The sequence below is a fragment of the Limulus polyphemus genome, unplaced genomic scaffold (genome assembly GCF_000517525.1).
Source record: "Limulus polyphemus unplaced genomic scaffold, Limulus_polyphemus-2.1.2 Scaffold1004, whole genome shotgun sequence".
NCBI lineage: Eukaryota > Metazoa > Arthropoda > Merostomata > Xiphosura > Limulidae > Limulus > Limulus polyphemus.
In genome coordinates, this window is record NW_013666614.1 from 115,961 (window position 1) to 130,711 (window position 14,751).

Here is a 14,751-nt window from a genome sequence, read left to right on the forward strand (position 1 = left end):
TAAGCATTGAGACTTAACGCTGAGTCACTGGGGGAGGTATTGGGTAGAATTATGACGGCAATACCAAATTTTCCACCATTTTTATGTTTTTTATTTCCCTCATAGTTTTATTTCCCTCTAGTTATATCCACAAACAATACAGTGCTGATCTTTAACTATACTGATATTTAAGTTACTTAAACCTTTTTTGTCTTACATTAGGATTTTCCTCCATTAGCTGAATGGTTAACCAACACTCCTCTATTTACCTCCAGGATCTGACACGGTCTAGCAGTTAGGACGCTTGACTCGCAATCCATGAGTCCAGGTTCGAATAACATCACTAAACATGTTTGCCTTTCAGCTGCAGGAGCGTTGTAGTGTCACGTTAAATCCCACTATATGATTAGAATAGCCTAAGAATTGGCGTAAATGGTGTCGACTAGCTGCTGTCGCGTTGGTATATTACTTTTAAACTAGAGATGGCTAACACAGATAGCCCTCGAATAGTTTTGGTGGAAATTAAACAAATAAACAAACTTTATTACATTGTAATTTCGTAACCCCAAATACATACGTTAAATACCGCCTATGCAATAAAGTGTATAATATTTGAATTATTTTATTTCTATTTTAAATCAGAAGTGTATATTCGACAGCTGTGTGAATCATCTGTAAATTCTTTTTAAAAATTCAGTGACAGCTCAAGACATATAATTTAGAGTTGGGTGTAGGATGTTTCATTAAAAATGGCCACGTATCTTGTTGAATATTGCTTTAGGGATAAAAACATTTTGTAAAATTTTAAAGCAGCAGCAACACGAAGTTTTAGAAAGAAAAGTTAAAGTGTTTGAAATGAAGAGAGAAAACAAATTCACAAAATTAGAAAGGCATTGAAAAAGTGCGTCTGAAAATAATAACGAGAACGTGAACGAAACTTTAGATAAATGACAAAAGAACATGAAAAACGTAGAAAGCTATGCAAAATAAATTTAAGAATGTACAATCTCTGATAAAGAATTTTACTTTTCTGGTTCATAGTATAATAACTCAATTTACAATGCTACATTTGCAGTAATAAAGATCATTGGTGAGAAACTGATGTACGTTTTTATAATGTTGTTGTTGTTGTTATACAATAAAATTTATCATATTTTCATTTACTTGAAATATATGCTTGTGATATCACAATAAAAAATCAGACAAGAAACATAATGCTAATTTGAAAAGATTTATTAATCTTAAAAGTTTATCATTTTTGCCAGCAGAGTCACGTCGTAAACCGTCAGTTTAAACCAACCACAATTCTTAATACTGACGCCCAATAGGAAATTTGCACAGGAAATTTAAACTATAGTATAGGTTAGTGTGGAAGACAAACGTTGACTGAAGTGATCAGATAATTACTTTCCATATTTTTTGGGTGAGAAGGTATTTAATACATTTTTTTTTTTCGTAAAGCCAAAACAAGCGACATAGCTCAAATGCTACATTCCACTGCGTTTATGTGTCTGTAATTTATAAATGTAAATTGTGTAACCGAAGACTAGGAGTAGGACAATGTAAGTAGTGCTAGTAACACTAACAATATGAAATTTTGAGACAACTATTCGTGGGATAATATTATTATTAATGAATTTAATTGTATACAACGTTATACAAAAATAAATCTGTTATCCAACGAATAACTGTCTCAAAACTTCATATTTTTCGTAAGTTCAATAACTACCTCTCAAAAAACAATTTAACAAATGTAAACTAAGTAGTAAGTAAGTTAACCATGGAATAGTATTCTGGAGGCATCCTTACTACTATAGTACTAGTACTAGGCCTGCTTAGTTAAATTTACTTATTCAGTTTACTGGCTATTTTACTTTTAGCAATAGTAAATCTACTAATGTTAGTACCAAGAAGCTTAATTTAGTTTGAAGTAATAATTACAATACTAATGGTATTATTAATATTACTATTAGTAAATAGACTTGAGTAGTCTTGCTCAACATGAGAAATTACTAATATTATTATCAATGTGTCAAACGTTTTTTTATCATTATTATCCTATTCGTACTCTTAATGCTTGTAGTAGTAGTACTAACATTACTGATGTAAAGTATTATTACTGTATTAGTAATTTTGATTTATAAAGTATAAGTATAGGTCTTACAGTTAAAATGGTGAAAAGGCTACACCCAATGTATTGCATTTGTAAATTATATTTATAATGATATTGACAGACCATGTTTGAACACACTGGATGTGAAGTAGCTTAGTAGTTGTTATTTTGAGGTTTTAACTATTATCTGACTAACTGCATTCTCAGTTGCCTTGCTGTTTGAATGACATGTCTCTTATTCAAGTTATTGTGCACACTGATTGTGATGCTGAACTAAGAAGGATTTCACAATATTTATAAATTTTTATTTTATTATAATTTCTGCAATGTTGATGGAAAAATTACACAAGAACGTAGAATTAAAATATTTTATAGGTAGACTTTTGGTTATAGTGAAAAAATAACAAGCTTGATGTTGGAAGATGAAGTTATATCAAATTATTTGTTGTTTGATGCTTTAAGTGTAACCAATGTATACCATGAAAGGGCATGTCATTGCAACAGTTACAAATGCCAAATGGGCTCTAAAACTAAAGGCTGAGGCTATATACAGTTGTTCAGACTCTATAATTTTGACTATGTATACACACACACACACACACACACACACACACACACAACAATTATGGATTTTTATATAGTACTAGTGTAAAGTAACCTAGTTGAACTACATTGTCAAATAAACAATACTGTCCTCCATAAGTGTTGGAAGGACTGCAAAAGTGGGAAGGCCAATCATGTGGAGGTTCTGACAATGCTTTATTTGTTTGAATATTGCATCTATAATTCAATGAAATGTATTTGAGAATATTTTATTGTAAACATAAGTTTTTCACATAGTTTACAAAGTTTAGTTTATTAAAACTGGTTGGGCAATGGCCCTTTGGTCCTTCCTTCTCCACCAGTTACGCTGTTCTCAGTATTATACATAGTCGGAATAATGTATATGTGTATATACAGTGAAATCAAAACTCCTACACAACCATCATGTATGTACTCAAATTAAAACAGTATATGACCTACATTAGAGCTGGATGATTACTGGAAGTTGTTAATAGAATAATCATTGGGTTCATTAACTGACTACATTCAACTAACCAGTTATTTTTGCATTAGACTAATTTTAATTTTTTTTTTCTTTTAAAATAATTTTTAAATTACCATTTGTTTAATCTGATATACAACTTCAAGTACAACAACTGACAAATATTTTTTTTTCAGTCAGATGTACGTGCAAAAATATTACATACATAATGTAGTTAAAAACTGTAATAAGCTAGAAATAAGATTATTACCATTTCTTGGTTTCACCCTGTAAATTTTCACCTGACTTAACTATTAAAACTATTGAATTTTTGCTGATGAAATTAAACCTTATTTCCTGACATTGATTATAAATCATACTAAATATAACAGTGAATAATGAGATCACTTGTAGGAAGAGGTTAACATAAGTTGCATAGACTTAGAGACCAAGTTTATGGTTTTATACAAACACAAATATATTGAAGATATCAAGCATGTGGGTACTTAAGGTATATCTTTATTGTACAAAAGGACAAACTTAACAGCACTTTCCATTTCACTTGTTAGAGATAAAAGGTATAAATTAGTCATTATTTTGTACACCAGTGCAAAGCAAGTCCAAAAAACATTAATTTGAATTAACAAAATGCCAGTTTAACACGTATTTCATTGTTTATGACACTAATCATTTAAGCTGAAAATAACTAATTGAGAATGAGAAATCATAATGACAATATTTTAATCAGTTGATTATTTTCTTGACATTAATCTATTTAATTGATGCTCATAGGTAATCAAGTTAATTGACCAGACAATGTGTAGCTTTGACTATATACACGACTTATGGAACATTGATATTACTAGTTGGAACTATTCGAGTTACAAATTATAACCTCACCTAAGGTAACCAAATCTAGCCTATTATAGCCTTCACTAACAGTAACATAATCTGGCTAAACATAGATGATGTAGAAAATATAGTACATCTATCCATGATGATCATGGTTCTTATCACAGGCAAAGGTAAGTAACATTTAAACTTTCTATACTGTTACTTGTGTAAATAAGAAACTTCCATGCATTAGCTATTGCAAGAGAAATATGAAGAAAAAATTGCTCAAAATATGAATTATCACAGGTCAGATTCAAATGCTGGCTCTGGGATCTTCAAACCCATACCTTTGTATATTATGTCTCAAAAACCTGCTTCATGTCAAATTTAAATACTTAGTAACACATGAACAATCAGTGTGGCTTTGTACATGTATACCCATAAACATCAGGCACTTGTCATGTATCTAAGCCTTTTGAGTAATAGGTGCATGACTATCGCGTATATAAGCACTACTGAAACTGAAAGCAAAGTCAGTAAGCCCTGTGGCGTGTAAGGTTGTATGAATAATAACAAACAAGGAACCATTTGGTCGTTCACAGTTATCCTTGCACAACCACCATTGAAAAAGTAAATGTACTTTATTTCTATTAGAGATTATTGATTATTTTAAGTTACTATAAAGTATTAATCACACTACTGCTGATAGAAACTCGTTCAATAAGTCATTCATGGTGTTAAAATAATAAAACTAGCTTAAGTGGAACCAAACCTGTCTACGAAACCTTAAACTTTTGTTCTTTCTCCCTATTATCTTCAGAATATGGCACAAGGAAATCTATCTTTTCTCCAGTTAGATCTTGTTACTTTCAGTAAGATTATCTCATATACTTATTTTCTCAAGAGAAAATAAGTTGAGGTTTAATCTATCCTTGTGAGAGAGATAACCCTTTCATTCCAGAAATTATCTTAGTAGCCTTCCTTTGACCCCTACCCTCTCCAACAATACCCTTTCTAGATAAGGAGATAAAAACTAAGTATTCTAAGTGAGGCCTAACTAATGATTTCTATAGAGATAATTACCTCCTTTGAGTTGTAATCATTGCATCTATAAATAAAATAAAATAAAGATATTAATATACTACTAACAACAGAGCACTTTGATGGCTTGAGTAATTTCACCACTATGCCAAGATCCTTTTCTTCAGCATGCTATTGAGGGGATTCTGATTTATATTATATACATTTATAACCCAGATACTTTAATTTACATTTAAGAGTCATTTGCTAAACATTTGTCAAACTTACCAATTGAAAGAAGTCATTCTGTAATGCCTCAACATCCGCAGTACAGCTAGAAATACTACCCCAGAAGTTAATGCCATAATCAAACTACTAATTTATTAACTATCCTCCTATCAACATTATTAATGTAAATTTAAAAAAAACAAAGGCCCAAGCACTGACGTCTGAGGCATTCTCCTGAAATGCATGTTCAGTTTGACTGGACTCCAATAATAGCCAATACCATACAATCTAATTAGCTAATCTTTCCTTAGTTCATACTGATATGATTTTGTTAGCTAATTATTTGTATGGCAACTTATTAAAAGCTTTTTTAAGTCTAAGTTAATAAAGTCTATACCCTTTCCTATGTCCAGATAACAAGTAACATCCTAAAAAAAATAATATAGCATTAGCAACTGCATTTCTCAGTCACCTACCCACTGTCTATTGATCTACTGAAATGAGGCTTTCATACAGTATTTGCCTTTAGCCTACTGTAGAACCCTGGGAAAATCTTTGTTTGGTCTTGATTTATTTTTTTTAATATCTATTTACCACCAAGGAATTGATATTGACATCTTTAAAGGGTCAAATTCCCATTCTAATGTTTTGTTGACCTTTAATATAAAAATAATTGTTATTGGTAAGTTTTTATCATTATCAGTCAACTGTTTCTCGTAAACCCTTATAAATTTTCCAATTTCTTTTTTAACCAAATCCATAATGTTCCTGTGATTCTGTAAATCCTCCAGCCTATTTATTTATTTAAACTTTTAAATTTACAGTATTTTCCTCTGATTTTCTCCTCTGTCTTTAGTAAGTCAATTATAAGTTTGGTCTTCCTTGTTATCCTTTTTAGCAATATGTATATAATGAATTTTAAGTTTATCTATTTAAAATTTACCAAATCTGATATGCATTACCTTTGAACTCATTGCCCCAATTCATTACTGGTAAATCTTGTCTCATGGCCTTGCAATTGAATATCTGAAAATTAGAATCTAAAATTTCATTTAATTTATATATAGGTATCGGTTATCTGAAGATGTGGTAGGTGTAGCAGGAATGAGAGATATGTAGAAAAAGTTTGATGGATGGATATAGCCAGATGAGTGTTTGATGAAATGAATGGAACAGCTTTGAGGGATGGGCCCCTTGTTGTCCTTCATATATTATTTTGTTTCTAATACTCCTGAAATTAAAATAATAGTAATTGAACCTGTTCTAGGTTCTACTATGCTTAAATCTGACATAATGTTTTTTAAAAAAATATTTAACTGAATTAACTTATGCTCTAAATCTCCTATTTTGAAAATCCTTGTTGCCTTTGCTTTCCCATTTGTTTATTCCAGTTTTCCAAGCTCCCTAACCATCGAGCAAGTTAAGTTTTATTATTTTACACATATTAGAGAAGTGGTGTACATTAATTTTACATAAAATTTGTGACTACTATTTTTTTGAGATTTTGTTCAAGGAAGGATAAAACTATATCAGTGTGTGCTTGTATTTTTAACATAAACATTCTCCAAACTTTGCTAGAAGCTATGATTCCAATATGCTGTACCTTTTTGTAACTTGGTATTTTGAGTTTTCTATTGGAGAAACTGTAGGAAAGTAAGAATTAATTTGTATTATAAGAAAGTTTTAGTAGAAAAGCTAAATGCCAATGGAGTTAAGTGTGATTTCTATCAATGGTCCACTATGGAGCTGTCTAATAGCACTTTTCAATTTTATGATTATTCTAATTTGATGTATAACAATTTTGTCAGTTATAGTAATGCATTTTTTTGTTCTCTAGGGGTTAAGTTATGGAAGGTAAAGAAAATCAAAATGGAAGAAAGCAGGTAACTATTTCTTATACAGTACATCTGAAAGTTGTTGTAAATTACATGAGATTTTGTAGAAAAGCAATTAATGGAACATAACAAAAGCTTTATTTTAAATTGTATAAAGTACACATCAATACACTGAGTTTATTCAGTATTCTCAAAAAAGCTCCTGTTACATGCCATATAATTAATGAGTCTACCTTATCTTTAAAAACTTGGATTTGTTTTAAAGTGTTATGTATTATAACACATGGTGTCAGTTAGTGCCAATATTGTTTCTGGGAAGATTAACCCACTGTTCCCTACAGCCTCAGTTGGTGCCAGTATTTTGGAGTGAAAGATTTACTCCCTTAATATGCCATGAAGTCTCAGTTAGTATAAATACTGTTTTTACTCCGTTGTTTTTTGATTATTCTTTGTATTCCTTCATTTTGTTTTGTAAAGCTTTATTTTATTTTATCCTTTAATGTATCTATACATTTATAATTTTCTTGTGTTATTTTTGTAGTTGCTACTGTCATGAACTTTTATGTTGAATTGATCTTATTGAAGTATCAGTTTGACTCAACTTCAATAGTTTTGTAAACTTCTTCATTTATAATCCAGTTTTTATTGGTTTGATCTTTGTAGCTTTGCTTACTTTACCTTTAGAAGCTCAGAAAAACTAAAACAGTATATTGGAACACTGTGAGATACGCTATGCACTCTTTCCATTAAACTTTTCAATTTCACCAATTACCATATTTGCCTGAATATAATGCACACTTTTTTCCCTCCAAATACCTCCTGAAAAACTGACTGCATATTATATTCGTGCACATTCAATTTTGTTAGGTATTTTACTAGAAGCTAACACTGAAAATCATTAAAGCAGCATTATGTTTCAAAAAATCCAAGTACAATGGATGAGATGAATGATGAAAAGCTGTGAGAATCAAAAGAGGATGAAGCAAATCCGATGGTAATGACAATTCTAGCAATGAAGAAGATTTATATGAAGATGAATGATTAGCTTAGTCTATTACCATGTATAATCTTTTCAATAAATTTTGTAAAATTGGAATGGAAAAAAAAAGTTCAGCGAAAAATTTCCAAAAATGTTCTAATACATTGACAGTTCTTTACTGTATTTAGAAACCATTCAGTACATTTTGTATAGAAAAACAAATTTCCTTCAGTTTAACCTTTCTAAATTGGATGAGCATTATATTCGGGCAAATACTGTAGATCTTTCAAAACCTTCATAGAAATCATGCAGAAGGATAGAGAATAACATTAGCATCTCAGTCCATTACAGCTCTGATCTTTGTGATATCACTTGTCAACAAAGTTCACTTGTATGTGTATGTGCAGTATTTTCTATTGTTAAACTACTTAAGAGGTTTTTTTCTTCCTCGGCATTTAAACTCAAGAGATGTTGCTTAATGTGTATTGTTCTTTGTTTAATACCATTTTGTTGTAGTACCTTTCAAAATTCTCCTAATTAGTTCTAGTATAACTCAGTGCTTTAAATGTTCTTAATTAGTTCGATCTGAATCTTTTTTTTTATTTTTGCTTTTTGTGACTTTAAAGTTCATTGCTTGAATGTTTTGGTCTGTTTTCTTTTATGGTTGTTCCTCAAATAGTTATTCGAGTATATCTACCTACTTGTATATTTTGAAGACTTTCATCTGAATGCACCTGATTTTCATAATCACTTTTAGTTGCATTATTTACTTTATTATTTTCTGCTCTTGGACAAAGTTTTGTAACCCAGGCTCTCTTATTTAGGACCTTAATCATCAAAATTATTTTTGTATTATTGAGATGTTATATAACTGCTGAGTTTCAATTGAGTGATGCTGTTGGTTTTCTGTATTGTATTTGGATTTAATGAAAATGCTTAAAAGTAATCTACAATGAAAGGTTCGATGACGAGGAACCCACTTTGAGACTAATAATGGTTGGAGATGGCTTGAATGGGTAATGAAGAAAAACTTTGATATAAGTTTAACATAACAGCAAATGTACAACATTTCGACAAGGTTTTAGTCATCATCAGTGAAAGGTGTTCTAATGTTGTCATACATTTATCTTACTGTGAGTTTTTCTAGAACAATAAAATGTAGAGAAATATTGTTATCACTATTATTCTGGTTTAGCCTCACAAGATTCAGTAGTTAAGATGTTAAGCATACTAAGTTGATGGTAGATTTCCTCTGCTACTTTTTAAAAGAAAAGCTAAATTATGCCAGAAAAGAACTGAGATTAAGAAATGTAAATCACTGAAGCAGTGGAATTGAGATTTTTGATTTATTTGAGTGTTATAGCAAGGCTTTACTGTTTAATAAATTAAACTTACCCAGCTTTTTCTACAAGACAGCTGGAAAACACTAAACCTTGTTACTGGAAGCATTTTGTGAGCCAGTCAAGAGTGGAGATTCTAAATCTTCTGGTGTATTTGAATATCTGTTACACAAGTTCTGAGATGATACATACCTCTTCACACAGAAAGCTATCCTCCCCGTTTAAAGATTTTGCATGCTACTAGCCTTTAGGCAACTCCTACCTAAATCAAGAGATTTCTTATGAATTGCACTACTGTGTTTATTATGCAGTAAATAGAGGGTGACACATCCTCTTTGTGCACTAATCTCTATGCTCTTGCACTCATGATCTTCATTCTTTTTCCTCAGCACTGAATGTATCAGTAGATTAATGAAATTTGTTCACATAACTTCTTCACCTTCTGTAAGTGAGGAATCTCCTCACACAAGTCATGTTTCAAACATGGCTACTGGAGGCATATTAAATGTGGATGACATAACAGCCATACTGCATAGGATAGTGAGTTTCATTATACAAACAGGAGTTTTGGTGCCTGTTCATTCATTTGGCATTTCTTCCACTCTTCCCGAACGGGAGAGTGAAGAGGAAGATAAGTTTGACCATTTGTTTCATCCTTTTGGTTATGCCTTAAAAACCTCTCTTCCTATAGAGGAGAATATTCAAACTTCCTCATGTTATTGGGACTTTATAACAGGTATGATCTGTTCTATCTCTCATCTCTGTGTCATATGACTCTTCCTGCTCCTCTTTCACAACTCTAACAAATTTTGTTTTTTGTTCAACATGGGGCATAATGGTGGTAAAACAAAATTTTAGGGATCAAAATATTACATTTCCAAGGAATGTAACTTTGCTTGAGGAATTTCATCTGTTTAGTTGGTTTTCCCTATCAGGAATGTATGGTCCATCTGTATTCCTTTAGTTATGACTAATGAAAGTGAATATATTGCATGGATTGAATTTAAAAAATCATGAGGAAATGCAACTTTACATGAGGGAATGTAATCTTCCTGATAGCTTTATGTCGAGAGAATTTAATTTTATTTCATTATTTCAATCCCTGAATATGTGGTGTAGCTAACTGATGAATGAATATTTGCTGTAAAATTCTTATCAATGCTATGAGTGTAGCTACCAGTATGGGCACCAATTTTGATTTCATTTCTTTAAGTCACACATTTAATTTTTTTGTTTGTTTGTTTCTTGTTGTTTTTTTGCTGCACTTTTTTATTCACACCTAAGGTGTTTTTGATTAGATATCATTACTTATTATCAATACATACCAATAAACCACAGCAACTAAGAAAGTGACATTCAATAGTAATTAACATTAGCTTTAGGACTGCAACCCTATTAATCAGAACAGATCTTTACAGAACCAATCAGATTCTTTAAAATATATGGTGGTAGTTTTCCTCTCTAATATTAATGCCATGGAAACTGGATTAATAGTTTCTTGTCATCACCCCCATGCACTCAGAACAGCCGTATCAAGCATCATTATTTATGCTAATTGCTTAAGCTAATATCCTGTGACACTAAACACTCTTTAATTAGGAGAATTTCATCAAATTTAGCCAATTTGTGCTTAACAATTGTCAGTGAATAATGAATAATAAACAAACACCTGTATGTTTCTTTTGAAAAATTGAGCTAAAAACTGCTAATCTAGTTTGCTTGGCCTAACCAATACTTATGTATCTGCATGTGTTTTCACTATAGTTTTGCTGCTCTAAATCAGCAATCTTTAATCCTCATGACAAAAACTCAACTTTCCACCTTTACTCTTAGGTGTAGCTATGGTAAAAATGTTAGACCAATAGTTCACATGACTTTTTGCATAGGTGGGTGCAAAAATTTTGGTCAAAATCAAGTAGTTTTTGTTAAATAACTTTGCACATGTAGTTTATATTTGGACCAAATTCAACATCTTAATTGTAAGTTTAAAGATCTATCAGTATACCAAATTTGAAATAATTCCATAAAAATTAAGTATATTTTTCTATCAAATAAAGCCTCTGTACTTTTGGTGAGGAGAAAAAAAAGGAAGAAACTCAATCAAAATTGGAGATGTTATATCTCGGGTATTTCTTAATGGATTGCCTTGAAATTGGGTATGTGTAGTAAGGGTTCAGTAGAAACATCCACTGAGAATGTGATAATTTGGATTGCCACAGTCCAAGCTACAGAAAGTGGAAAATTGCTAAACTATTACTCCTGTTGGTAACACTGTGTGCCATGCAGGTTGTTTTGGCCACACAACTCACTACCATGTGTATGGATAGTGTCAACCTCCTACTAACTACTTTGAAAGAACTGTTTTCATTGACTTTTTAGTGTCTGTAGTTTCAGAGATGCAAATCAACTCTTCTAATATATATTTCATGGAAGTAAAGTCCATTGAGCATGCAGGCCACTCAATTTTGATCAATTCCTTTTCTTCAAGGAATGTTTTGACCAATTTAGTATGGTAGGTGTTATCATCCATCAGGCTGAAGACAGGGATAAAAATTCACAAGTATATGTTAGGTACCTGGCCTCACCTTCTACAGTAAAAAAAAAAACAATGTCTTTTCTCGTGAGTTAGCTGGCCATCTTTTTTTCTCATTAATACAAGTTCTATGTATTTTCATTGATGCATCAATATATCTTACCACATGGTGGCTTTTATTTCATATAACTCTTTCTTTGTGTGTGTTGTGTGTAGCTGTTGGCTGCTTAAAACTAAAACATTATATGGTGAAGTATAACATTTCTTGCCTATAAAGGTTTCAGCAGGTGAAGAGTATGGACTCATTATATGTATGTGTATATATGTATATATATGACACAATAAATACATTTTTTTATGTTTGTATTGAACTCTGAATCATTTTAAAGTCTATTAGTAAAGATGTAATTTCAAGACTTGCCTATAAGCAGAGGGAAAATTTGGGGCCTAAATATTAATAACAAATAAACTTGACTAATACATGAGTATTTACAGTATTGAATATAGGTTTTAGATTATTTGATCTGTAAGTTGTCAGATTTTCCGACCCTGCTTTGAAATGCGCTAAAAATGACTAGCATGATCTGGAATTTTTCATGGTTCCTTTACAAGGCTACTTTATGTAAATAATGCCTGCAGGTAAGATGTAGCATGTAAGTAATACAAAAGTTTACCTATTTATAACACAGTTTATTATATAACAAAATAACATAATAATGCCTGCAGGTAAGATGTAACATGTAAGTAATACAAAAGTTTACCTATTTATAACACAGTTTATTATATAACAGAATAACATAATAAGAGTCCAGCTTTTATACAATATACTATTATAATGAAAGAGCATAAAAATCATTATACTAGAGTGTAATAAGCTAAAACAAATAACTTGTCTTGCACCAATAATGATCCAGACTAGGTTTTAAACCAGTGAAATTTTAGAATATTGACATCATTAAAATATTACTGGAGAATTTACAAATTTTTGAAAGAAAAGAATGTGAATAATATGGTTTTGAAACTTACTTGTTAAGTTCAAATGTGGAATCTAACTTGATTAATTATATGTGTTTACTTTCCATTATTTGGTGGTTGTCCAAACTTGAAACTTGCTTGTACCAGTAAGCTTATCACCTAATGATAAGGAAATTATTGACACGGGTCCTTGTAATTGAATATGATTTAACTGAGCTTGACATAAGTGTATTAGCTTACTTCACTAGTAAAAATGACCCTCAAAAAATAGAGTTGTGTGGCAGTTACATTTTAGAGGCTGCTCTGTAGTTTGTATATACGGAACAGGGTATTCATGTATTTTTGCCAACATCACAGAGTAGAGAAACACAGTATTTTTATATGGAACAGGTATTCAAGCAGATTGAATTATAGTCATTAACTGTAATAGTGGTAAACTTTATACTTTACATATTTTGGTTAAAGAGTGTTATCTAATCAGTTGTCGAATTTGAATCTAACTCAGAAAAATGTGGAACGTTATTAATACTACAAAAATAATGTATTGATCTTGTGAACTTTTTAAACATTTTCACTATCAGAAATATATTTTTTTTAAGGTTATATGGTTTTGTTAAATATATGATTAATAAATGAGTCAACTACTAGCTGGGTGGCTTTAATGTGATGACATAGTTATTGTGTTTTTCTATAGCTTATGATAAAGCACAATGCAGAAAGTATGAAGCAGAAAGATGTTTTGAGACAAGAGTCCCAGGAACCTCTCTCAAAAATAGACAAAGATCTGACATCCAACAGTAGAGATAACTCTGACAAGGGAAAGGGAAAAGGAATGTAAGTTCTGTTGTTTTCCACGTGTGTGTTCTTTAGTTTTTATTGGCATATATTTTCTGTGAAGTGTCAAAATTCATTGTTATTTGAGAATACATTGCTTAAAACATGTGAGGGAAAATCAGTTTTCTCTATTATAACTGTTACAAAGCACAACTATTGTTATTAAATGTGTGACTGATTATATGTACAATTCAGTGACACTTAAATATGAAGGAAACACAGCATGTTCTCACTTAGTAGTTTGAACAACAATGGTATGTAAATGATCCAGACTGATAATAGAATATACCAAGACCCCAGTGATTGGACCTTTCCATGATATAGAAAGCAGTAAGTCAAGCACAAGTCACTGCATCAAAGCTACAAGTCTCACACAGTTTGTTTAGCAGGGACGTGTTAGTCATATTACATGTGGGCGAATGTCTTGTTCACAGGTGAAACATTTCATTCGTCAGACAGATATGAGACATTTGCACAAAGTGATCATATGTATTATCCCTTTCCATACGGGTCATGGGTGAAAAGCCATGTCATCGTGTTTGTTGAATCACATTCAAAATGTTATTGAACTACTATTTAATGAAGTTATGTCAATAAGTTTGGTATAAAATTGTAGAATATAATTCAAATTTGAGTATTATACACCACTCAATTTCTTAATTTAAAAGTAAATATTAAAAAATCACATTGATTTTTGTATGTTATGTGGTATGTTGAATGCAGCACTGGATCTAATTAGATGTTTGTGATGTCAAAATACTAAGTCTATAGTTTCATGTGAATTGGGAACTCAAATTACTGATGTTGACAAGCTAGAATATAAAATCAGAACCTCTTATCTTTTCTATTTGCTAAGATATTGCTCATGTAATAAATTAAACACAGTGGCACCCTGACCACCTCTTTCCATTTATATATATATATATATGACATGAATAATTAATCGAAAGCTCCGAATGTCCCCTAGTGGCTTTCTTAGCCATTCTAATGTGTTTGGATGCCATGTTTCTTTCAAACCAAGATTTCAAGGAGGTAGGTTGTGTCTTTAGTCTGCTCA

At 31.1% G+C, this 14,751-nt stretch overlaps 1 protein-coding gene across 2 annotated transcripts in view; it reads left to right on the forward strand.

Annotated features, from left to right (window-relative positions):
- Positions 1-1,316: 1,316 nt before the first annotated feature.
- LOC106461646 (aurora kinase C-like) overlaps positions 1,317-14,751 on the forward strand; it is a 30,244-nt gene continuing 16,809 nt past the window's right edge. The window contains exons 1-3 of one of the 2 annotated variants that reach the window (XM_013921486.2): positions 1,317-1,402; positions 7,036-7,081; positions 13,555-13,694. In XM_013921486.2, coding sequence (XP_013776940.2) covers positions 7,046-7,081; positions 13,555-13,694 — 176 coding nt within the window. In that variant the 5' untranslated portion in view covers positions 1,317-1,402; positions 7,036-7,045. Of the gene's footprint in view, positions 1,411-7,035; positions 7,082-13,554; positions 13,695-14,751 lie in introns of both variants that reach the window. The other variant, XM_022388652.1, reaches the window with a different exon arrangement.